The 24,419-nt window shown below is 38.2% G+C and overlaps 1 protein-coding gene across 18 annotated transcripts in view; it reads left to right on the top strand.

Annotated features, from left to right (window-relative positions):
* PTK2 (protein tyrosine kinase 2) overlaps positions 1 to 24,419 on the top strand; it is a 261,623-nt gene that overhangs the window by 156,408 nt on the left and 80,796 nt on the right. For 9 of the 18 annotated variants that reach the window (XM_089518030.1, XM_089518031.1, XM_089518023.1 and 6 more), the window contains 9 exons: positions 777 to 831; positions 3,432 to 3,572; positions 6,118 to 6,195; positions 6,793 to 6,900; positions 10,043 to 10,160; positions 12,762 to 12,792; positions 14,756 to 14,808; positions 21,274 to 21,357; positions 22,602 to 22,619. In XM_089518030.1, coding sequence (XP_089374156.1) covers positions 777 to 831; positions 3,432 to 3,572; positions 6,118 to 6,195; positions 6,793 to 6,900; positions 10,043 to 10,160; positions 12,762 to 12,792; positions 14,756 to 14,808; positions 21,274 to 21,357; positions 22,602 to 22,619 — 686 coding nt within the window. The remainder of the gene's footprint in view (positions 1 to 776; positions 832 to 3,431; positions 3,573 to 6,117; positions 6,196 to 6,792; positions 6,901 to 10,042; positions 10,161 to 12,761; positions 12,793 to 14,755; positions 14,809 to 21,273; positions 21,358 to 22,601; positions 22,620 to 24,419) is intronic. The other 9 variants (XM_089518039.1, XM_089518038.1, XM_089518036.1 and 6 more) reach the window with 2 other exon arrangements.

Genomic DNA, 24,419 nt, shown 5'->3' with positions numbered 1-24,419 from the left:
CTAGCATTGTTTTTAGTGAAGCATATGATGCCACTCTGTGTAAAGCGAGCATGGAAAAATGTGTGCCAGAGGGGGAAGCATTATTAGGTTGACAGGTCCAACCAAAAGAGTCAGATTCATCCATCTCCAGCCTTGGGTCCAGTGTAGATTTTTATAATCTAATTGGACAAAAGAAAAGAGAATGCTAGTCAGATCTCAGGACGGATTCGCAAAACAGTCGTAGAATCTGAGAATTTAATTGAAGCCTTATGCATTATCCATTTAGCCTAAACATTTGACAGCTGAATAGTGTAGAGTTTAGCATCCTGAAGATGGATTTTTAAAAACTAGCAGCTTCAGCATGGCATTAGTTTAGGTGCAGTAGTCTAGCTTTGTTTGTAACATACTTTTGGAGTCTCATAGCTAACAGTATAGGAGTAGATGACTGCTGATTTAATAAGCCTTGGTTGGTGAATATCCAATGAGATCAAGAGATTAGTTGTCTGGCCTAAAGGCAGAGTAGAGGAAATATTGAAGTTCTTTTGGGCTATTGCCATTTCTTTTCTTTTTTCTCAAATGTACAGTCAGTAAGAGAGTTATAAAAGTGCTTTGAAACGGAACTGTTTGTTTTTCACAGGTAAGTTGTTTTGTAAAATCAATTTTAACTTGATTTGTGTATTATTGTGTACATTTAAATTATGTACAATCTCACATGATGTAGTGATGCCTTAGTTTACACCAGAAAAGGTATACAATGTTTCTTAAAAATATCACTGATTTTGTTTTTCTTATTTTAGGAAAGATGTTGGTTTAAAAAGATTTTTCCCGAAGAGTTTGCTGGATTCAGTAAAGGTAATCTTATATTCTCTTCAGATGGTAGAAATCATTGTATGATGTACCTTGCCCATGCCACTCTCTACTCTATCCAAGTATATATATTTATTTAATTTACTTTGCATCAACCATCAACATAGGTTTTTTTTTACAAAGACAGAGGATAAGTCTCTGCCCTGTGTATTGTATTGTATATTGTTATACAATATACAGTATACAGTATAATATACTGCAAAATACAATACATACTACACTACTTGTGTTATGTTTTATGTAATGGTGGGGGCATATTTGGTTAAAGATAAGCTTTGTGTTATTTAACATACACTGTTTTATGTGCAACATGTTTACTTCCTAAGGAAATTGATGGATTTACAATAGTTGCGGTTTAAGTGCAATTGACATGGAGTGGATTGGGCATCTAACTTTGAGATGCATTGTTTACAGTGCTTTAGTGTTGACTAAGAGTAAGACCATAAACAAAATACAAATATATTAAGTAGTATATCTAATATGCAGTAAGTGAACCTGCTGCATGTGCTTTCCAAATGATACACTTCCATTCCCTCCTTGTTTTTCAAATGTCACAGGCTGCTGTGGTTCTGTTGGTGGAACTTGTCCCTTATGTAGTTGGCTTAGGACAGCAATTCTTAACTTTCTCTTTACGGACCTCCTTTACATATCCTTTGTTGCTGCAGACCACCAAGGCTCAACATTTATAACTCTAAAGTCTGTCAAATATTTATTTAAAATTGCTTAACATTTATCTAAATTTGTTGAAACTGCAGTAAAAGACTTTTTAAAAATACCCCAAGCTGAGCCTTACTTGATCTTGTTCCCTTGCTCCCCCTCCATGCGAGTTTTGTTTAAAGCTTTTATATTGTTTTTAACTAGTTGATTTTAATTGTCTTTTAAATTTTGTTGTAAAGTTTTAAATGGTTTTATCTGTGAGCTGGGAGAAAGGGGCCTTAGGAATGAAATAAATACTTGGCCACCAAAGTCTTCTCTGATGTATTTTTACTGCTGTGTGTGTCAGTAGTAGTGTGAAGTAGTACAAGGTGTTCTGATTTAATTTATTTATTTTATTTACAATATTTATATTCCACCCTTAGTTGCTGGGTGTGTGCATGGGCACACATGAGATGCAGAGCAGTCAAGATCGTTTCCTTTTCCTCTGCCTTGTGTGCTGTTGTGATGTGCATGGGGGAGAGATTCCTGAAGGCAGAGCCACCCACACCCACAAATGAGCACATACACACACACACATGCTTGCTCACAGCACCAGCCAGCTAGTACACCTGCCTTTTGCTGTCTCCCTTTGCCTAAAGTTCTGTGCACACCAACAACCCCAAAGCCTGTCATTCTGCACACAACAAGTGGGGTTTTTTTTTGGGGGGGGGGGGTTGTTGTTGTTTTGCTCCAATCCGAGAGCAGCGAGCATGGGAATGAGGGGAATCTATGCACACAAGGGTAGACATAGATGTGCACACACTCACATGGTGAGGGCAGGACAGCAAGACCGACACCTGAGATTCCCTTTCCCACAGCCAAGCGTGGCTTCTGGGGACTTTTAAAAGGTGTAGCCACCAGAGTTTGACAGCACTTTGCTCAGGGGCAGCCAGTGAAAGGAGGAAGGCAGATAGGAAGGGATAGAGCCAGAGAGCCAGTGAGCAAGAAGGGATGTCTGGATGGGTCTCCAGGAACTTGTTTGGCCAAGGCATCTTTGCCACAGGGGCATGTTTTTGCCTTTTTCGTTTGGGGTTCCTGGAGGAACCAGAGCACAAACAGCCAAGGCAGAGAGAGTTAGGAAGGCAGAGGTGAGAGAGGGAGAGAGCAGGGAGGCAGAGCCATGCTGTTGATGCTTGGGCTGGTGGGAGGGATGGAGTTTTCTTTCCTCCTCCTCTTCTTCCTTCCTTTCTCTTTCACTTCCCACTTTCCAACCTGGGGTTAAGCCTGATTGGTCGGGGGGGGGGGTAAAAGGAGGAGAGTTGGTGGCCCACAGCGTGGATGTACCACCTCCATGGCAGGCACCCATAGGTCAGAAAATTCCATGAAAGTGGTCTAGATGCCTGTCTTCTTGACCAGGTGTCTACCTGATTGCGCTTGGGTTGTGCAAAGCCATATGAGGTGGAAGGCATTACCAGCTCTCTTCTCCCTCCCACCTTTCTTACCTTTTTCTTCTTTCTTCTCTCCTCCACTCCAAGGCTTCCCCCTCTGCCACCTGAGAGCAAATAACATTTCTTCAAGTCTTTGTGGACCCCCTGTGAAGTCATCATACTCCCCCAGGGGCCCACAGACCATTGGTTAAGAATTGCTGGTTTAGGAAGTATGATAAAGGGGCAAACAATGGTAGTTATTTCAAACATTCAGGCTGTTTTGATCTTATGATGGATTTTTTCCAGCAATACTTGTTAGTCTAGTAAAATCACCTCTCTACAATGAAACACGAATACTGTAAATGCTTAATAATCTACTTTCTACCTCAGAATTATGAATATTTATGTTTCTGTGCTACTGCAAGCAAATATTACTATGATCATGCTGATAAATGTACAGTAGTTAAAATTCACTCTTCCTGGCAGCACCTTATGATCACATTTGAATATTTTATTACCCAGGCCAAAAACCTACGAAAAATGATCCAGCAGACATTTCGACAATTTGCCAACCTCAACAGAGAAGAAAGTATTTTGAAATTCTTTGAGATCCTTTCACCAGTGTACAGATTTGATAAAGAATGCTTCAAATGTGCTCTTGGTGTAAGTATGCTATATTCAACTGCTAGGGTATGTTAGGAAAGAATCATTCTAATTATTATTGCTTAGTTCAGCAATTCATTGTCAGATTTTATAGCCAGAAGAAAGGACAGCTGTCACTGCCAGTTTACAGTGACATACGTTCTCTCTTTAGATATGGGTAATATTTCTAAAACCCTTTAAAAACATATTGGATAGTATGCAAAGAGATCTTGTAGCATCTTTGAGACCTAACTGAAAAAAAGCTGGTAGCATGAGCTGTCTCTAAAATCTCATGATACCAGTTTCTTTCTTTCAGTTAGTCTCAGAGCTGCTTCAGGAGCCCTTTACAGAATGACTAACACAGTTATATCTTTGAATATCGGATGGTAGTAACTGAGAACAATTTAGTAATTGTGGTAAATAATTATATCAGAATATGCAAAAACTCTTTTTTAAAAAAATAGTTTTCTATACCCAAAGAATCGAGTTAATACACATTAGACTGCCCATAATCTTGTTGCATCCCTTGTTGCAACAACTCCAGTGGCTGTCAGTCCATTTGTAGGCACAATTCAAAGTGCTGGTTATAACCTGTAAAGCCCTATATAGCTCAGGCCCAGGTTATTTGAAGGAGCATACGCTTCCATGCAAACCTACCTGTGTTTTGAGATCTAGGGAGGCTCTTCTCTCTGTCCCACCACCCTCACAGTTATATCTGGTGGGAATCCAGGGCCTTCTTGGTGGCTGCTCCCAGGCTCTGGAACTCCCTTTCCAAAGAGATTAGACTTCACCATCTTTGCTATCTTTCTGCAGCCATGAAAAGACATTTTTGTTTGCGAAGGCTGCGGAAAATGCATTGTTCAAGGAGAAACACATTGCGTAATGTGTTGGATTTTCTATTTGCTCTTTTTCTTTTGATTATTTATGTTTTTAATGTTTTGATTAAAACCTGATGTTTTTCAGTGTTTTGTTTCTTTGTTTATTTGAGGCGGAATAGAAGTGATAAAGATAAAAATTTTACATTTACATTTCCTTCACATACATATCTCTGCCTCTTGGCATATAAATATTTTCTGAGCTATGTTTTATGTATCTGATGAGGTGGCTGACTGATTATAAGGAAAGGGCTAAGAATAGTACAGCAATACTATTTGTATTTGTTGCCCTTTTAATGGATATATTTTAAATTTTTTTAAGTCTATATAGCCTGGCATCCTTCAGTAGATCACTAAAATGAGTACCCAGCTTGTTGGGGACAATTAGCTTATACATTGTAAACTACTTAGGGAGTGCTTAAGTGCACTGATAAGCAGATCAGAAATGTACTTGCTATTACTATTGCTATTGCTATAGTTTTACTACAATTTTAACAGTTTCTTTTTGCATTTTTTATCTTTACAAGTTTTTTTATATCTACCTGTTTTAATTTTTGGAAGCTCCCTTAAGTCCCAGTCCTAAATAAATAACCTGATGAAGGGAGCTGTTATCCACAAAAACCTATGATAAATAAAGCTAACTAAGCAGCAGAAAACAAACCGGCACAATACGCCGGCTTGCGGGCAGTGTGGGGGCATGACATCTAGATGAAACTTGCCCCCATGATGCCCCCAAGCCGGTGTCATGACGCCCACCCACCCTCCCAGATGGTGGGCAGAATTGTGACGCTCTGGCGGTGCAGCGTTTATATGCTGCACGCCGCAGGAGTATGAAAAACTGGCACTGTGGTGGAAAAGCTGCCCTTTTTCAGCCCTCAAAGGGAGTGGCATTTTGCCATTTCTTTTTAGGTCAGAAAATTATGGATTGGGGCCGCACTGTGTGGTTGGCTTTTGGGGCCGTCTGTACTGGCCCAGAGTCTTTAGTATGCTACAAGACTGTTGTTTTTCTGCAACATTTACACAGTTACATGATGGTGTTGTCTGCCTGCAAGTCGTTTCTGACTCATGACAACCCCAAGGCATACCACTCTTAAAAATACAATAAATGAATAGTGGTGTTCAATCCTAGTTCCTGCTAGGTTCTTTCCAGTGAATATAGGGCGGTGCTATTCTTGGTCTCCTTAGTTTCCATGACTGTCCTCAGAGGCAAGATAGACAGTTATCTCAGCAAATTTTTCACCTACCTGAGAAACAGTTTCCTGCCCAAGATCTTCCATTGACACCAGGTCTCCCTATATGTGAATGCATTATCTCCACAGGTCCGCCATCACACTTGTTTTATCAGAGCATTTAATTTTTTGTTTGATTGATTAATATTATAGTTGGCTCTTCAGGTCCATGAATTAAACTATTTGCAGGTCATCACATCTCATATTATCAAATGGTGGCAATTTTAAAGAGGACACGCTGAAGAATGCACGTTTATGTCACTGAAATTTAACAATATGAGTCATGATTATTCATGTTTTTTGCATCCACTTGGAGTTTTGCAACTGAACCCCTACTACTGTATTTTCAAGCCTTTTCTTGATTATTGAATTGTGATGAAAATGTTTTTCCTTGTTTAAAAAAATATGTACATATATTTTTCTCACTTTTCATCGCCTCCTTGGGACTATTAAATATAAAAGTCAAGCTGGATTATTTCAGTGGAGTTGGCTATTGGCCCAGAAGAAGGAATCAGCTACCTTACAGACAAAGGTTCCAATGTAAGTCTGATCAGTTGTTTTGTTATGCTTTGAAATAAATGGTATGGTATATTGAGATTAATGGAAGTCAAGGCCTTTGAGAAAAACTGCATAAATAGGAGCAAACTTGAATGAGCTGTGTCACTGAGGAGTAGAGAAAGTGAGACAAGAGTCTTGATGATTATTATTATTTCTATTCTGCCTTCACCTGTTATTTGTTGGCGGTCTCCCAGCCAAGTACTAACCAGAGCTGACCCTACTTAGCTTCCAAAATCAGACAGGATTTGGTGCCTTTAGGGTATATTTATCTATCTCTTTTAATCTCTATATGAGAACTGAAATACTAAAAGAAAATAAAACTCAGAAATATACTTGTTGATAACAATTCTAATTTCAGGTGGGAGATTGATCATTTGTCATCATTTGTCTTTTCGGCTTCTAGTCTGTGGTTCCCATTTTTCAACAGCATTCTATAAGGGTTGCTATTTATATGTGATTTTTTCACTTTTACTTGACTTGTTCTGGGGCTCAGATAAAAAGAATAGAAGGACAGAGCAGGATATGGGAAGCTTCAGGTAGATACTTATATTTCATTTTCCACTATTTTTTTTTCTGTAGCCTACCCATCTGGCAGATTTCCATCAAGTGCAAACCATTCAGTATTCAACTAGTGAAGATAAGGACAGGAAAGGAGTGCTGCAAATGAAAATATCTGGAGCCCCAGAAGTAAGTAATTTGTTATTGACATTGTTCTTTCATGATTAGACAGTGAGGTTTACTTCATCAGTTGTTGTTGTTGTTGTGTGGATTCAAGTCATATCTTACTTATGGTTACCCTAATATGAACCTTCAGTGGAGTTTTCTTGATAACATTTGTTAAGAGGGTGTTTGCCTTTGTCTTCCTCTGAAGCTGAGAAATGGAGAGTGGCTTGCCCAAGGACACCCAGTGGGTTTCCATGGATAAGCAGGAATTCAAAACCTGGTCTCCAGAGTCATAGTATTCAAGCCATTACAACACACTGGCTCTCATGAATTAGTACAGAACATAAAAATGTAGGAAATAGTCAGTATCAGATTATTACTTCAAACTGCTCTGTGAGCAGAGACTGACGCATTTCCTGTTCTGAACTAGTATGACATATGTGCTATATACGAATACAGCTGGCCCTCCTTATCGACGGATTTTTTATCCATGGATTTGAGCACCCATGGCTTGAAAATATTCCCAAAAAAGTATAAATTCCAAATAGCAAACTTTGATTTTCCATTTTATATAAGGGACACCATTTTGCTATGCCATTGTATTTAATGGGACTTGAGCATCCACGGATTTTGTTATCCACGGGAAGGCCTGGAACCAAACCCCAGTGGAGGATAACAAGGATCCACTGTATAGTGATGTGATGTGTTGTTACTCTTAGAGGCTAATTGAGTCCATAGCAGTAGACAACATGTCTCTTGTTAGCTATGAGGAGCACATGCTCATACTATCCAGTCCTCCTGTAGGTTTTGCAGTTAATCATGGTGATATTTGTTAATGAAAAGTCCCTACTGCTCTCTATAGGTGCTTGTTAGTATAGTTTTTTAATTGTCAAAGCTGGAATGTGTGACCACTATAGATATTTTAAGATTATGCAAGTTGTAGTGGGCAACTGTGGATGGAAATAGTTCTGATCTTGCAAATTAGTCTTCTGAGGTCTTGCTTGATATTGCTCTTTACTGGACATCATCATCAACAATGTTTACAGGAGATTGGGAAGTATTGGCAAAGAGCAAGAACACAGAAATGGAACATCCATGTCCTTTAAAACCTGAATGCTTTCCTCTGTTCTCAGATAGATTGTTGCTGTCCAAGCACTCCTTTCAACATACTTGATACAATTAAGGAAAAAATGTGTCTTGTTTATTCCCCTTTTGAAACCAGTGGAACTTGAAACCATATTATCTCTTGCTGTTGAAATAAATTTTAGTTCATTAAATTATTCTTGATATCTTGTTTGTGTTGATAGTTTTTGGAACTTGTATAAACAAGCGATCAGCTGGTATTCTAGTTCTGCTAACTAAATATATTTTTGACTCTTTATTACTATTTATTTCATATGAGGTCATTGTTGAGAACAGATATGGAAAACAAACAATGGCCTATAGATTGGAAAAGATCAGTGTACATTCCCATACACAAAAAAGAGACACAAAAGATTGCAGTAACTACAGGACCATTGCATTAATTTCTCATTCTTAAAATACTTCAGCAAAGACACCTGCCATATATGGAGCGAGAAATTCCAGAAGTGTAAGTTGGGTTCAGAAAAGAAAGGGACACTAGGAATCACATTGCAAACATACTCTGGATAATGGCACACACCAGAGATTTCCAGGGGGAAAAATCACTATGTGCTTCATAGACTATTGGAACGCTTTTAAGTACATAGACCATGAAAAGTTATGGCTGGATCTTAAAGTAATGGGTGAACCATTACATTTGATTGTCTTGATATGTCACCTGTACACAGATTATAAAAAACAAAGATATAATATTGAACACTAAAGTAAGGACACCATCATGTTTTCTATCACCGTTTATGGATGTGAGAGTTGGACAGTGAGGAAAGCTGGCAAAAAGAAAACTCATTTTGAGTTGTACTAGAGAAGAATGCTTAGACAGAGTGGATGACTAGGGAGACAAACAAATGGGTGCTGTAATTGATTAAGCCTGAGCTCTCCCTAGAATTCATGATGACCAAATTGAGGCTGTGGTACTTCAGCCACATCATGAAAAGGCATGACTGACTGGAAAAGACAACAATGCTTGAAAAGGTAGAGGATAGGAGAAAAAGAGGTAGACTGCATAACCGACGGATAAACTCAATCAAGGAGTCTATGACTAGGAACCTGAAGAAATTATGCAGACCAGTTGAGGACAGGAGATCTTGGAGTGTAGTTGAAGTCAACTTGAAGTCAGTTAACAACAACCATAATGGCCAATTAAATTATTTCTTAGCTCACTCCACCCATAGTTACAGTATATTTCAGAGTCTAGAAAAATTACATGAATGTACTGTGCCATCAAAATGAGTCAAGTGTTTGTTAATATCTTTAAAGCCCTACATGGTTTGGGTCCAGGTTACCTACAAGATTGCCTCTTCCTGTATAATCTGCCCTCTACACTCAGGTCTTTTGAGGGACATTTCTTGATCTGGCCAGGTCCTTCATCCAGAAGACCTTTTCATCAGCTGCCCCTAGACTGAGGAATGACCTTCCAGGAGAGAGTCAACAGCTAAATAATGCTGCCTGAATTTAAAACAAAACAAAACATTAAAGACCTCTCTGTTCTGGCAGGCCTACCCAGTCAAATTTAAACTAGGGATTTTAAATTGCTATATTTTAAAATAAATATGTCTGGATGGTTTTAACATGTATTGTTATCTTAATGCTATATTTATCTGTTTTAACCTATGTGTTTAAATAATTTCACGTATTTAGTTAAACATTCTTTTTTAATCTATGTTGGACCCCACCTTGACTCTTGGGGAAAGGCGAGTAATAAAGCAAACATAACCCCATGGATGCATCCATGCAGAGTGAGCTACATACAAATCACATGGAGTGGCACTGCTTTCTAGCACAAAGAGATGGGCAAAGCTGGCAGCTAAAAATATGAAGCTGCTTATATGCTACATCTTTCATAGGGTCATCCAACTTGCAAGATTTTAGGGCATAATCAGCTACATACACTTTTCTGTTTACTGTTTTTCAACTGCATACTCAGCTCTGATGTAACAACTCAGCTGTTCTACTAAATGTTTGTATCTATAAATAATGTCTCTTTGTTTGGTGCCCTATTTTCTCTCTCTCACTCTTTCTGTAGCCACTGACAGTGACAGCACCATCCTTAACCATTGCTGAGAACATGGCTGACTTGATAGATGGTTATTGCCGACTGGTCAATGGTGCAACACAATCTTTTATCATCAGGCCCCAGAAAGGTAAGATAAATCTTAATTTTGCCAGCAACTAGTGCTATGTCTAGTCAGATTTGGACCAGAAAAGTAAAAAAAGAGTAGAAGAAAGAACTAAGCTTTCATAATTTCCATGTACTATGGAAAACCATGATTCTTGCTAGTGAGTACAACACTGAAAATAAAACTGTTATCAAGAAACTGAGATGATGATTCCAGTAACTACTGCCATATCGGTTATGCTGTGCTAATGGTAGTACGGTAATTTAGGTCCAAAACACACTGCAAAAATAATCCAATTTGAGACTGCTTTAAATGCCCTGGCTCAATGCTAGGGAATTCTAGGAATTGTGTGAGAGATTTAACCTTCTCTGTCAGAGAGCTCTGGTGCCACAATAAACTACAATTCCCAGGATTCCGTAGCATTAAGTCAGGGCAGTTAAAGCAGTCTCAAACTGCATTATTTCTGCAGTGTGTTTTGTACTTTAGTGAGCCTGTAACTTAGCCACATTCCAAAGTTTTCAGCTGATATTTTTTTAGCTAGTTGTGTATTCTCCACAAGTGACTTGCCCTTTCCCCCCAAGTAATCCATTTTATTCCATGTAGTCTATCACCCTTTGATTTGATTTGAAAACTTGTAGAAAAGAGTCCTCTTTTTAAACAAACTCATATGGTCTATTGAATTATCAAGTTATTTGTTTTTTAGATTTGTTTTAATTCTACTCTTCCTCCAATCAGTTCTGAGTGTTGTACATAATTGTGATCTCTCAGTTTTATCTTCACAACAATTCTGTGTGACAGGAGGATTAGGCTGAGACTGAATGATTGACCCAAAGTCACTCAGTAAGTTATGTAACTATAGAACTGAGTATTGTAACTTAGGAAGACTTTTTAATTTCTCGATTAGCAATTTTAATATTCTTTCATTATATTTTAGGCTAGTACAGTTGCTGTTATTCTCTTCATATTGCCTTTTTTGATCCACAATCTTAGCCCAACACACCCCTGTCCTTTTGGAGCTCTATGAGTGGTAAATTTAAAGAGCTATTGGAACAAATCAAAATTCCCTGGTTCAGTCCTACAGTGAGGAAATTTCCATGTTCGGTTTGATGGGATTTCATTAGTTGCACATCAAGAATTTTTTTTGAAGCATGTGAACTAGGATACTGACTTGGGAAAATAGATCCCCCCTCTGAATCCTATTATAGTTAGTCTGGAGATCAGTCAGTTTCCTTGGAGAGAAAAGTTGATTTAGGCAGAGGTTGTTAAATGCCATCGCTTATAATCAAGAACTTTGTAAAAACAATTTTACAGAACTAGTTGCTGTAACATCAGTGATTTGGTAATATTGTTGAAATATTGTATCAAAAGGAAATAAATGCTTCCACCTGTCCTGTTTCTGTAGGTTGATTTGGATAACATCAGGAACATTTCTTTTGCAATTTAGCTTACATGCTTATTCAGAATTACAGTTCAGTTTTAATCAAGGGGAGGAAAACAGTCTGCATCACATGTCATGTGCTATTTTAATGGCATGGGTGCAGTGGTTTGAGCGTGGATTATGACCCTGGAGACCAGGATTCGATTCCCACTTTGACATGAAAACCTACTGGGTGACCTTGGTTTCAGCCCCAGAAAACCCCATGATAGTGTCGCCTTAGGGTCACCATATGTCGGCAATGACTTGAAGGCACACAACAACAATACTGTGTAAGCAATATATGTTTGGATATGAAAACTGCAGGAAAAATAAGAGTGGTGTAAAATTTAGTATATTTAGAGAGGTTTTGGTTTTGGTTATCTTATTACTCTGAGAATGAAAGAGATGATCTGGTTTGTCTGGCTAGCAATGTTAAATTTATTTTGCAGTGAATGCTGAAACTTTACTACTTTATCCTGTATTTCACACATAGCAACAAACCATAAATCTTAAAATATACTCCACATTTGTGGCTTTGACATTGGTGGATTTGATTATTCATGGATTTTATTAATATGTTCTCTCTAAGAATATCTAGGTTCTCCAGGCAACTCTATGGTCAACTTTAACCAAAGGTCGCACTGAAGGACCTAGAGATTCCTAGAGAGAACACTCCACTAGGCATTTGTAGCTTCTCCAGCGCAATTCTATAGTCAGTGTCTGGCAGATATTGACCACAGAGTTGCATTGGAGGACTTAGAGATTCCTAGAGAGGTGTTCTCTCAGGTAAAAACATAGTGTTTTTGTTATTTGTGGTTTTTCCACATTCACGGGGATCTTGTGCCCCTAACCCCAGTGAATGTGGAGGGACGAGTGTACTATTAAAGCAAAGGTACTTGACTAAGATTGATTCTGATATTATTTCTCAAGCTAAAATATAGTAGTCTAGTCTTGATTAGAGGCTTATTCCAATACTTGCATGTGAAACTGAAAGAAAAAACAAACTGGGAGTTGACCTGCTTGATTAACAAAAATATGGAGGGAATGTTTGAAAGTTTTGTGTAAGGCTGCTGGTGAAAATCTAATATTGTATTACTTCCTTTTATTATGTGGAAATTTTATTAGCTTTAGTTAGCAGTTACTTTGTCTTGTTTATATGTTTTTAATAGCATGTGACATTCATTAATTATGTGTTTTTCTCTCTGCAGAAGGTGAAAGAGCATTACCATCCATACCAAAGTAAGTCATAACTCTTAATGTTTGGAAGTATGGTTTCAGGGTATTTGAAATTTGTGATTTTAACTCTTTGTTTTAATATAAGATTAATAGCCAAGTTGAGTTTACAAGGATAGGTTATATTTCAATAAATTCAAATTAGAAAATTAGAATTTCAAAATATATTTTGATTTATAAAGCTGAAAATTCTAAATGAACCCAGCCAGCTACTATATAGTTGAATTTCACTTTATGGACCATTAAGCCTGAAGGCATGTGGTTAAATTTGGGTAGCATAATGCAGAAGGCAGAACTGGGCCCTTCCCTCCAGGTGTGCTATCCCCATTATTATCAAACTGCCACTAAATTCAGATCAAATGCATAATAATAACAACAACAACAACAACAACAATAATAATATATTTATATTCTTCCTTTTCCCGAACGAATCAAGGCTGATTACAGCAGAAACGATAATAAAACAATCAACAATATTACAAAATAGAATAAAAATATAAAATATAAGCAATAGTCACATTATACTGTCCCCATAAAACCCTCACCATTACGTAATAATAAAACACAATAACAGTTACAATAGTTAAACCATTAAAACAATTTAAACAATCAATGCATTAAGTGGGACTTGGTAGTACATCTGACCATGGGGCAGATGCATAGTGTTTCATTGAAAATTTTGAAGACCAACCCCAAGGCATGGGGGGCTCATAATGACCTGGTCTCTGAGTCCATTCAAACCTGGAGCTTGCCTTGAAAATGTCCAGGGGGAAAATGTGCTTCATCTTTTCCCAGAGAGGCAACAATACTGCTACCTTTAATTTTCTTCATTCCCCCAGAGTTCTGATTTGTGAAAAGGCAGCGGGGAGCAAAGCAGCATTCTGATTTGGGTACACTTATTTTGGTCAAAGAGTAGAATTTTGGACAAGTATTGGCTCTGTAGATTAAGTAAACTATGTGAACTTAAGTCTTCTACATAAATCATGATCAGTACCAGCATTATGAGGCTGTTTTGCCCCCTAAAGGTTCTAACAGGGGCTAACCTCTTCCCCAACATTTTTCCACAGTAGCCTCCCCCCTCCCATTTTATAATCACATTGTCACCCCAATGTTTATGTCCCCTCCCTCCATGGTTGCTTTAGGTCCAGGACAGTCATCTTCAAACTAGGAAGGAATCTTCAGAGTTGACTCAGAAATATCTCACTGAACTCCATGATACTGACTCATAAATAAATGCATACAGGGTAATTTTGTTAGTTAATGTGCAATCTTGTTCAATATATTAAGATCTCCACATAGGGAAATAGTGGAGAAATTTTCAAGAATAAAGCCTATAGGATTTTTGCAAAGTGAACATTCTATAGGAAGCGTATAGGGTTTTTGCACAGTGAACGTCTTATAGGAAAACAGAACAGTGTTTGAAATAGCTTTTTTTGCACAATGAACATTATTTAATATGGTATGTCTTATATTTTCCCTGGAGATTTGAATTGTTGTTGTTATGTGCCTTCAAGTTTGTTCCTGATCTGTGGTCACCCCCAGGGGAATCTATCATGGGGTTTTCTTGGCAAGATTTGTTCAGGAGGGAGCTTACCTTTGCCTCCCTCTAAGGATGAGAGAATGTGACTTGCTCAGGGGTTTCCATGGTCCAACGGGGATTTGAACCCTGGTCTCCAGAGTTACAGTCCAATGCTCAAACCATTATATCATTCTGGCTCAAAAATTTGAATATGCCAGTTAAAATTCTTAAATATGTGTTAGTGCTTTTTTCTTTCTTCACATGTAAGTCATGGGTCCATCATTGAACTGGGGTTCAATTCTTACTGTCCTGGGTAAATTTAATATATAGAATCATCTCCACACCAGAAACAAGTTTATCTTTATAAGAAAATGGATTGGTGTTGCTAATTAGAGTGCTTTGTCAAATATAGTTTACCACATTAACAAATTTGAACTTCTGTTTTTTCAGGCTCGCAAACAATGAGAAACAAGGAGTACGATCTCATACAGTGTCTGTATCAGGTAAGAACCGCATAGTTTTTATAAAGATAACTTTGTAGACATTTCTTTAGTGAATTTTAACAAATTTTCAGTGAAGTTACTGTTAAGATACATATTAAAATACACATTATTTTCTGTCAGTATCAAAAGCAGTTATGCAACACTTTCTGTGCTTGCTTCTCTTACCCTCATCACTTGCTCTTCACTTCAGTTTTTCTATTTCAATTAATTTGCACTGGATTCCTGAAGAAACTATAACAGAAGCTGACCAATAAAGAACCATCTGGTAAATTCATCACTTCACTTTACTGTAGTAGCCTTAAATGGAACAGTGTTTGAAATAATATAGAAAGGAGTGGTTTTAACATCCAGTCTTTTGGTTTCATATGATTTAAGTCCTCATCTTTGTGTACTTTTGTATTTATTGTTATAAACCAGTTTGTTCAGAAATATTGTTATGTTGCTATAACAACTCGTAGAGTCCAACTGAATACTCTTGCATCTTCTTATAGCTGCCATACTATTTTCTAATCATTATTTCCATGAACCAATTTCACATCCTAACATGTGTCCTTCAGGTTTTGGCATGACCTGCTGATGTGTTGAACTCATGCTTTGGGTCTAGAAATTTAATATGAGAATATTATGTTGGCTTTGGCAAATTATTTCTTTTGACGAACTTGTTTTCTTTGGGTTTTTTCTCCTAAATACACCAATTTGATTCAAAGAAGGTTATGTTTCATGTAACTGTATAGAAGAGATACACTTTGCCAAAAAACACGACTTAGTGGCTTTGAACAGTGGGAGCAACAGATGTGTACAATGTACAATTTATACAGATTGAGTCTCCCTTATCTGAAATCCTTGGGACAAAAAGTGTTTTGGATTTTGGATCATTTGTATATACTTAATGAGATATCTTGGAGATGGGTCCCAAATCTAAACAGGAAATTCATTTATGTTTCATAGACATATTATACAAATAGTCAAAGTTTATGCACATTGAACCATAAGAAAGCGAAAGTGTCATTGTCTCAGCAACCCCTGTGGACAATTTTTGATTTTGGAATATTTTGGATTTTGGAATTCCAGATAGGGAAACTCAACCTTTAGTGACTTATGGCTAAGCAGAATTTTGACTGCTCATAGCCTAATGTATATTACTAGTTGCAGTGATGCCAGCATGAACTACAGAATGATAGCTGTTCCTTGATGGTATTTAAAATGATTTGCAGCCTAAAGGCTTGAAATAAAGTAGGGATATATATACAGGATGTTAGAAAGTTATCTATTGAATTTCAATTGTATATCATCATCACCATCACCATCATTTCCCGCTTTCCCCCAATTTGGGACTCAAAGCAACTGACAATTTAAAAGAACAATATAGTTAAAAGCTTACAAAAATGAACATTAAAATAGAATCAGACTGTTACAGTATTAAAACACATAACTCATTAAAAGAGTAAAATGTAATTTTATTGTATATAGAATGGAAGTTGTAAAGATAATTTTTGAACACCCTGTACATGGATAACAGATACCCGATTTTGCCATATAGCATAAACTTAGAATTGTGGTCTTTGATTTTATCAGTTGTCCTGTCAAATATAGTTTGTAAAGGTGTTTGACTATACACAAAATGTGTTCATTTTGTAGGTATATCATGCAGTATTTGAAATTTAATTACACACTCCAATAGAAAGGACACATTAGTTGTCAGTCAATAGCCTCTTGTTTAAAAATGAGGTATCCGTCTAAATAATAAATATATTAAGAGACCAGCAAAACAATACACAAAGTTACACTAGAAGAAGCAGGCATAGATTTCTCACTTGGAATACTGCGTACAGTTCTGGGCACCAACGTTCAAAACGGATGTTGAGAAGCTGCAGCCTGTCCAGAGGAGGGCAACCAGAATGGTGAAAGTCTGGAAACTATGCCTTATGAAGAGAGACAGGGAGCTGGAGATGTTTAGCCTGGAGAAGAGAAGGTTAGGAGATGATAAGATTGCCTTGTTTAAATATTTGAAGAGGTGCTGTATTGAGGATGGAGCAAGCTTGTTTGTTGCTGCTCCAGAGAATAGGATTTGGAACAATGGATGCAAGCTCCAGGAAAAGAGATTCCACCTCAACATTAGGAGGAACTTCCTGAAAGTAAGGGCTGTACGACAATGGAACAAACTCCCTCGGATTGTGGTGGAGTCGCCTTCCTTAGAGGTCTTTAAACAGAGTCTGGATGGACATCTATCGGGGATGCTTTGATTTAGATTTCCTGCATGGCAGGGGGTTGGACTGGATGGTCCTTGTGGTCTTTTCCAACTCTATGATTCCAATATAATAATAACACAAAAAATCCAATTACATCATGAAGAATACAAAGTACAAAAAGAAATGCATAACATGGCATAATAGTAGTCAAAACATAACATAGCATACCATAATAATCTAACAGCCATCCCCAACTCTTCCCTGGCAGCAAAACAACAGTCAGTTATCAAATATTAATTACATATCTGAAATAATAAAACTCTGGGCCAGTATAGCCAGGTGTTCTGGGGACGTTGAAGCCAGCGTTAGAGTCCTCCGCCACTCTCCTCCATCTACTGATATAAAACTGGCTGGAGGTGTGTGTGCGGGAGAAGATGCTGAGAGTAGACCTTGCCATCTCTGCCCACCTCCTGACCAGATACTGAGCCCAGCTATAGCCCAGGTGAAAAAGGGCAAGGAGGACAGCAGGGCAGCATTTTTAAGCTTGCCGCTCTCTGCCACCCCTTTCGTGTGTCTGCAGCTGAGTCCTGGTGGTTTTTGGCAGTCACTTCCTCAGCAGGTCTTCCTGGAGGCCAGGATGGCCTTTGTGGTCTCTTCCAACTCCATGATTCTATATGATTCTATGATTTGTTCTTGTTTACCTTTGAACTTTGAAATTATTATTATTATTATTATTATTATTAACCTTTATTTATGAAGCGCTGTAAATTTACACAGCGCTGTACATGCAATCTTTTTAGTTAGACGGTTCCCTGCCCTCAGGCTTACAATCTAAAAAGACATGACACAGAAGGAGAAGGGAGTGGTGGAGGGAAAGGGTAAGAGGTCCAGCAGTTCCTCTCTACCTCCGAGGCCTGGACCAAGGCAGATGGACTGGAGGGAGGGCTTGGCTTCATAATGGATGGTTAATCATTTTCCAGGAAAAATACATACTCTCAAGTAAGATAATGCATATACAGTAATTGGCACTGTCTATTTCCCAGTGAAATCTAGAAGATAATTTTATAGCACTTGGAGTTGACCAAATGAAGAAGAAAAGTTATACAGTAAAAATGAGCAAAATATTCTAAATTCTTCTAACCTTTTACGTTGGGATGAAATTATGTGTGAGTCTAAATCTATCACTGCAAGCTGTCTGGAGCTACATATAAAGGGTCTAGGTTTGAAAACCTCTCATCCAAAGCAGCCATATCCTCTAAATTTACTACTGTAGGGAGATTGTTATACAAGCTATTGTTTCGCCTAGACTACTACTGTACTGTAGCAGTGAGTAAAGTATTACTAGTGGCTCTGGATTGAATGATTCTTCATTGATTCTCTCTTTGCTTATCATATTGCCTTACTCTTTTGGTCTATTCTAGCTGCTCAGACCCTATTATCTGTGTTGTGACTCTTGTGCAATCCTTACAAATAAGACATTCAAATGTAGGGCTGTATTTTTACAGCACATTATAGAATCAAAGTTCTGGAAAGGATCTTTGAATCCAGCCTTCTCAGTGTTGGTCAAAAACTTTTCTGCTGATGTAGTTTTGGTCAGTAACTGCAACAATGAAAAGATATTGCATAGAGGCTCTGGTTTGTTTGTTGATTAGGCAATCCTCAGCAATATCCAAATTTTAAGGAGCAGGAATGGGGAAAAGGGACTCTTTGGGAATTGTCATCTTGTTCATGTTCTTCCTCATGAGCAGAGGGGGGAAAGTCAGTATGCAGCAGTTGGGTTACACCCTGTTGTTGTTTTCATTGAAGAGATAGAGTAAGATATCAGCCTGGGAGGTAAGTTTGGTAAAGAGAATGAAAAAATAGTGCTGAGGATTTGAGATATGTTTTAATTTGCATCTTCCCTTTGAGTTTGCTGGAGGGTGGGTTGAGTGGCCAATAAAACAAGGCTATCAATATGTATGATAAAGAGGAAGCATGTTCTGCTAAACTAGAGGCAAGGAATAAAGTATAGGGTCGTTGAGCACATACAGATCGTTGGTGATTTTCTTGGCATTTTTGCATGGGTTGAGCAGCAGGATAAATACAGATGAGGCTCAGCACCTCTTTTCCTTGAAAGGAAACATTGCTCTTCTCCTCAAAGGGTAAAGATATACATATAATGTGGGATACATAAAAACAGTAATTCCATATCTTATTTGCTCTCATGTTTGGTTAGCCCAAGAAAAAGAGGCAAAACACTTTCAGGGTGGGGTAGGTAGAGGAGGTTTAAAATCTTTTTTCAGTGAGCATGTTCAGTCACCAAAACAGTTATGTCTGCCAGAATTTTGTAAGTTCATTGGCATCATTTTTCTTTGCTTCATTCTTTACATCCTTTGTTACATGACCCTAAGTTTTCCTCTTGACTTATCAACAAGTCATATCAAAACCTTTACTTTTTGCCCAAAAACCTGTCCTAGACTTATAGATAAGGTCAGCTTATACATGAGGGTATACAGTATTTATTTGCATTGTACCTGTTATAATTGATAGCAAGATAAGTGCTCACATTTAAAGATACAAGACCTACATAACTCCAGTGTTTGAATTGTCAGCAGTTTTATTTGTATTCTTCAGCAGAATAAATTCAGTGTATCCTGTAGTTATTACATAGTTTTAGAGTGGCATACATTAACTTTGGGAAAACAAACTGAAAAGGTATGGCTTCCAAAAATAACATTTTTGGGAATGGGTATAAGCCACTAGTTTATATAAAGCCTTGTTCATTCAGATCTTGTGCTTAGTACATGTGATCCTCCTTGAGACAGTATCAATATGACTTTATATGCTTTATATAAGTATTAACTGGAGAAGGCTTCATGCTGAGATACATGGGAGTAGCAGTTGCAGGAATTTTCATGGAGTATATTAATTGCTGATTCCCCAGATGAAGATGTTCTATATCTGGTTGAAACATACACCATTGGTTGACCACATTCAGGTCCTGTTGTCTTAAGCATTGCACCATTGGCCCTCAATGTCCACAGATTCTGCATCCACAGATTAAACCATCCACAGGTTGAATACATACACACACACACACACACACACACACACACACACACACACACGCCATATCAGGATCTGATAGAGGAGTGTTTCACTTCTTTCTGAAGTCAAAACCAGAAATAATTAAGACTTAATAAAATATTATTAAGACTTAATAAAAAGAGTGAATCAGTAAAGCCAAACTGAATCATGATATAATTCTTTGGGTTGTATGGAAGATGAAATTGAAGCAGTGAGGCCAGGTTTTGTTCAGTCACACAGAGGCGTGTGCACGTAACACTAAGTCATTTGTAACCCATTTGTAGTGGGCTATGTGTGAAGCATTTGCAGTGCTACGAGTGAAGCAGGCCTGTAATCATTCAGTCTGGGATCTAGATTGCATCTCAGACTTTTTTGCATCCAGATATATTTCCTATGTAGACCAAAAGCCTCTCTTCTCCTGCTTTTAAAATGATACAGTTGTACTCTTTCATCATTAGGACGAAACATTAATATATCAGTGTTTCCCAAGCATCATTCAGTCAGGGTTCAGAAAAAGAAATGGAATTCAAGGCTGCGTGATTTACTGGACTGCTACTTGTCCTTCTTTTCTGGTTGTCAGTTTCCAGTCTTTCACCTTTCTGGTGCCAAAATAATTTGTCATCCTCTCTTGGTTTAATTTCTTCAATAAGGATCAGAGGAAGAGGCTTGAAATGAATGAGTAGGGAGACATAATATCCCCAGGAGCTGAAGTGGGATTGACTTTTAGAAAGAGACTGCTTTGAAACCTGCCTTGCCCATAAAATTAGATCTTGTCTAATAAACTTCCTCTGTCTTTTACTGAAAATGTTTCAAGTTTTTGCATTTGTTCTTGCATCTACATGCCATACCCACAACTACATGGAACTTTTGATTTGCCAAGAATGAAATTTAAGCTGTTTTGGTTCATAGATCAAATTACTTGTTGCTTGTTGCATTGTAACAACTGGAAGAAGTTGAACTTACAATAGTTTCTTCCTTGATTTGTCTTTTTTGAGAAGCAAATTAAAAAATGTATTTCTTTAATAGTTCCCATAGAGAAGAAGGAAATGAGTTCCTGTATTTATATATTCTTCAACAGTGTCAAGAAGTTGTGCTTCCTTGTGCTTATTCTTTTTAGATGTGCTGACATGTTTATCTTTCTTGCCAAATAATTGTTTTCTCTTTTTCCCTTTTTTTTTAAAAAAATCTTACTTTCTGCTTCTTGGTAAAGGAGTCTATCACTGTCAACATAAAGTAAAGAAAGCCAGGCGCTTTCTCCCTTTCGTCTTCTGTTCACATGAATCACCACCTAAGGGTACTGCACTGCTCCTTGTTCAGGTTGCGTGATTAACCCAAAGGCTGAACAATACTCACCCTTTTAAAGTTTTGTTCACCTGAGGCTGCAGAGATCCAATCAGAGATCCAAGAATTATCCCAGTGAAATTTTGGATATACCTTTCTCCCCTAGTTTTTCAGTAAGACCCAAGAAATATTTCCAGCTACTATAGATACTGCTGGCTTTGTAGTGGTGTGCTATGGAGGCAAAACAGTTGAGTAATGTCAGTGGGGAAATTCTCCAAATCCTTCACTAAAAAGCCTGCTTGGGCTCACATATTCTTGGACCCCTGGTTCAGCATGCAGTTGAATGTCATAGAATAGCTGCAGTAGAAATGTACTGAGATCATTTACCTTAGTAAATTAGTTGTGGCAATGCTGGCTGCTGCATATGGGTCTTAGAGCTTGTGTAGGCATTACTTTTGAATGATTTTTTTTTTTTTTTTTTGGGTGGAGTAGCTATCACCTATTCAGTGCATGGGAGGAAGGAGGCACATGCACTCTTCAATAAAAGAATTTCATGTGAGGAAACTCAATTCACTCTCTAAAGAGAAAAATGCAAGGGATGGCCAAGCCCTGAGTACTTGGCCTTGTCAAAGCAACACCTCAAGCATGGAGTTGTTGAAGGGGGCAGATCTTATGCCTGTAAAGAACAGGTATTTGCAGCACAATATCTGTTGAGGTGGGTGTTTGGAATGAGGTTTGTAAAGCCAGGGTACTAAAACCCAGAACATGGGTTGTATAGATGTACTTCAAACTCCAGTTTAATATGGTATTCAGTGGACTGAAATTCATACTAACATTACACAGTAGGGGAAATCAATGTTTAGGTCTTTGGAGAAAGCTCCCATAAGCAACAGGGCTGTTTGCACGTTGGCTTAACTCATCCTTTGGGGCAGTGGGAAGCGTGTGTGCTGCACTGAAAGCCTCTGATGGTATAACTCATAATAAATTTTGGCATAGTTCCCCCTTTTTTCAAACTTTGTTGGAACTAGCATCATCATGTTGTTTGTTTGCATTTTGTCACATGTTGTCAGAAATTAGAATACTGGATTTCTTTAGCTAGGTGTGTAAACTGACTGCAGATGATTTTGCTCTTCTGTTTGGCCTGCTTGTGGTTTTAATACTGTATCTTCCCATTTCTTTCCCCTTTTCTCTGTTCCTCCCCGCCCCTTACTTTTCCCTACTGTTTTCTTTCTCTTTGCATGCCACCTGGATCAACAGATGAAATTAGTGGGGACGGTAATATATGGTTATATATACATATATATTTAGTCTCTGTGTCACTAACATGTAGTTTGCAACTACAGTGGTACCCCGGGATACGAAAGCACCGCCTTACGAAATTCCCGGGATACGAAAAAATTCCAAAGAAAAAAACTGTTCCGGGTTACGTTTTTTTTTTTTCGGCTTACGAAAAAATTTTTTGGTGCTTTTCGGCGCGATTTCACACGAAATCGCGGCTTTCGCTATTAGCGCCTATGGGCTATTCGGCTAGCGAAAGTTTCCGGGTTACGAAAGCGGCGGCGGAACGAATTAATTTCGTAACCCGGGGTACCACTGTATTATACTTCTCTGCTGCTAAAATTGTGTTTATGAGCCAAAGTGAGCCTAAGGCTGGCTTCTGTTACGTACAAGCTTCTTGCTACTCTTCTGTATCACACTTCCAAAGAGGGAAGGGAGAACCAAAACCTGAAACTGAGATATGTTCTATTAAATGTGTGGTCATTGCTGAAAATGGCAGCAAAGCACCTAAGCTTCTCTGTAATGCCTACAAGTTACTTAATGTCTTGTTGCCTTAATTCCTTACTATCATTTCCCTTCAATGTTGCCTTGCAGCAAGATATATGGAAGGATTAGGAAGAGAGGAGTGGGGGCCTTTTTTACCCTAGAATTGATGGAGTGCATGGCAAACATAGATACATTGCCGCCACTTTAGCTCAACTTTGAAATACTGAAAAATAATTTAAAAGAAAACCCTAAGCTGTAGTACTGTATCTGCTAAGATGAAATATATAGCAACAGCAAAGTTTAGACTGGGTTTTGCTTGTGTGGCACCTGGAGTGGTGCCAAAAATCTGTTGGGTTTTTCAAAAGTCATTGTTGGTCTTGCTGCAGCTGGAAATAATTAAACACATGCAAAAGTCCTCCCACCCCCTGAGGGCGGTTCAGTGAGCAGATCAGAGCATCAACTAGCGAGCAAATGTATTTCTTAAGATGAGGCTGCTACTTTAAAGCTGGTCCCCACTGCTGGTGTTCTCCTGCCTTACTCTCTCAGCCATTGCATCAGCTCTGCAGTTGAAAGAATCAATATGACAAACTAAAGCCTTGTAAAATTGACTAGAGATCCATGTCTCAAACATATGGCTATCATAGAACGCTAAATGCTTTGTTTCCAGTAGAGATTTCATCTTCCTGGAGCAAATATGAATTCTCCTGTGCTCACAAGAAATGGAGAAAAGTGAGACAGTCAGTTGTCTGCCACTATCACTCCAGTTATAAACTTTGAAATGTTTATCATGTCATTGATTTTGCAATAAGCAGTGTTAGTTTGAAGGGCAGTACTGCATTTTTGCCTTGCTTTCTTTCTATTGGAGAGTCGTGATGTCTGTTCTTAGGAATGTACCTTAATTGATAGTACCAGCAAAAAGCCATTGGACAGGCTGCCTACTTGTACCTTCTTCTTCTGGTGGTCATTAGTGTGTACACACAACCCACCTTTCCTCTCTGCTACAGCACATTTGAACCGTATGATTAAGGCCACTGTCTTGCCTGATTTATTGAACTGAGTAGTAGCCATACCTTGGGACTTGGGCTGTATATTTTTGCCAAAATCTGAGCTCTGGAAGTTTTTGAAATGGTGTGGATTCAGAACCCATATGCACAGATGACAACTATGAGTAGGCAGAGTTATGGGTGTCCTGCCATTTCCATGTTTCTTTCTTGACAGTGCTCCCCAATGCAGGGAGAGGGAAAAGCCCAAAATAAGGATTACAAAGCTGCTGCAAGACTGAGTAAGATTTATTGTGATCGGCTCAGAAAA

Source organism: Sceloporus occidentalis, unplaced genomic scaffold (assembly GCF_023333645.1).
Source record: "Sceloporus occidentalis isolate IW3139 unplaced genomic scaffold, rSceOcc1.0.p SCAF_3, whole genome shotgun sequence".
NCBI classification, from domain to species: Eukaryota; Metazoa; Chordata; class Lepidosauria; order Squamata; family Phrynosomatidae; genus Sceloporus; species Sceloporus occidentalis.
This window is presented reverse-complemented; position numbering and strand designations above follow the sequence as displayed.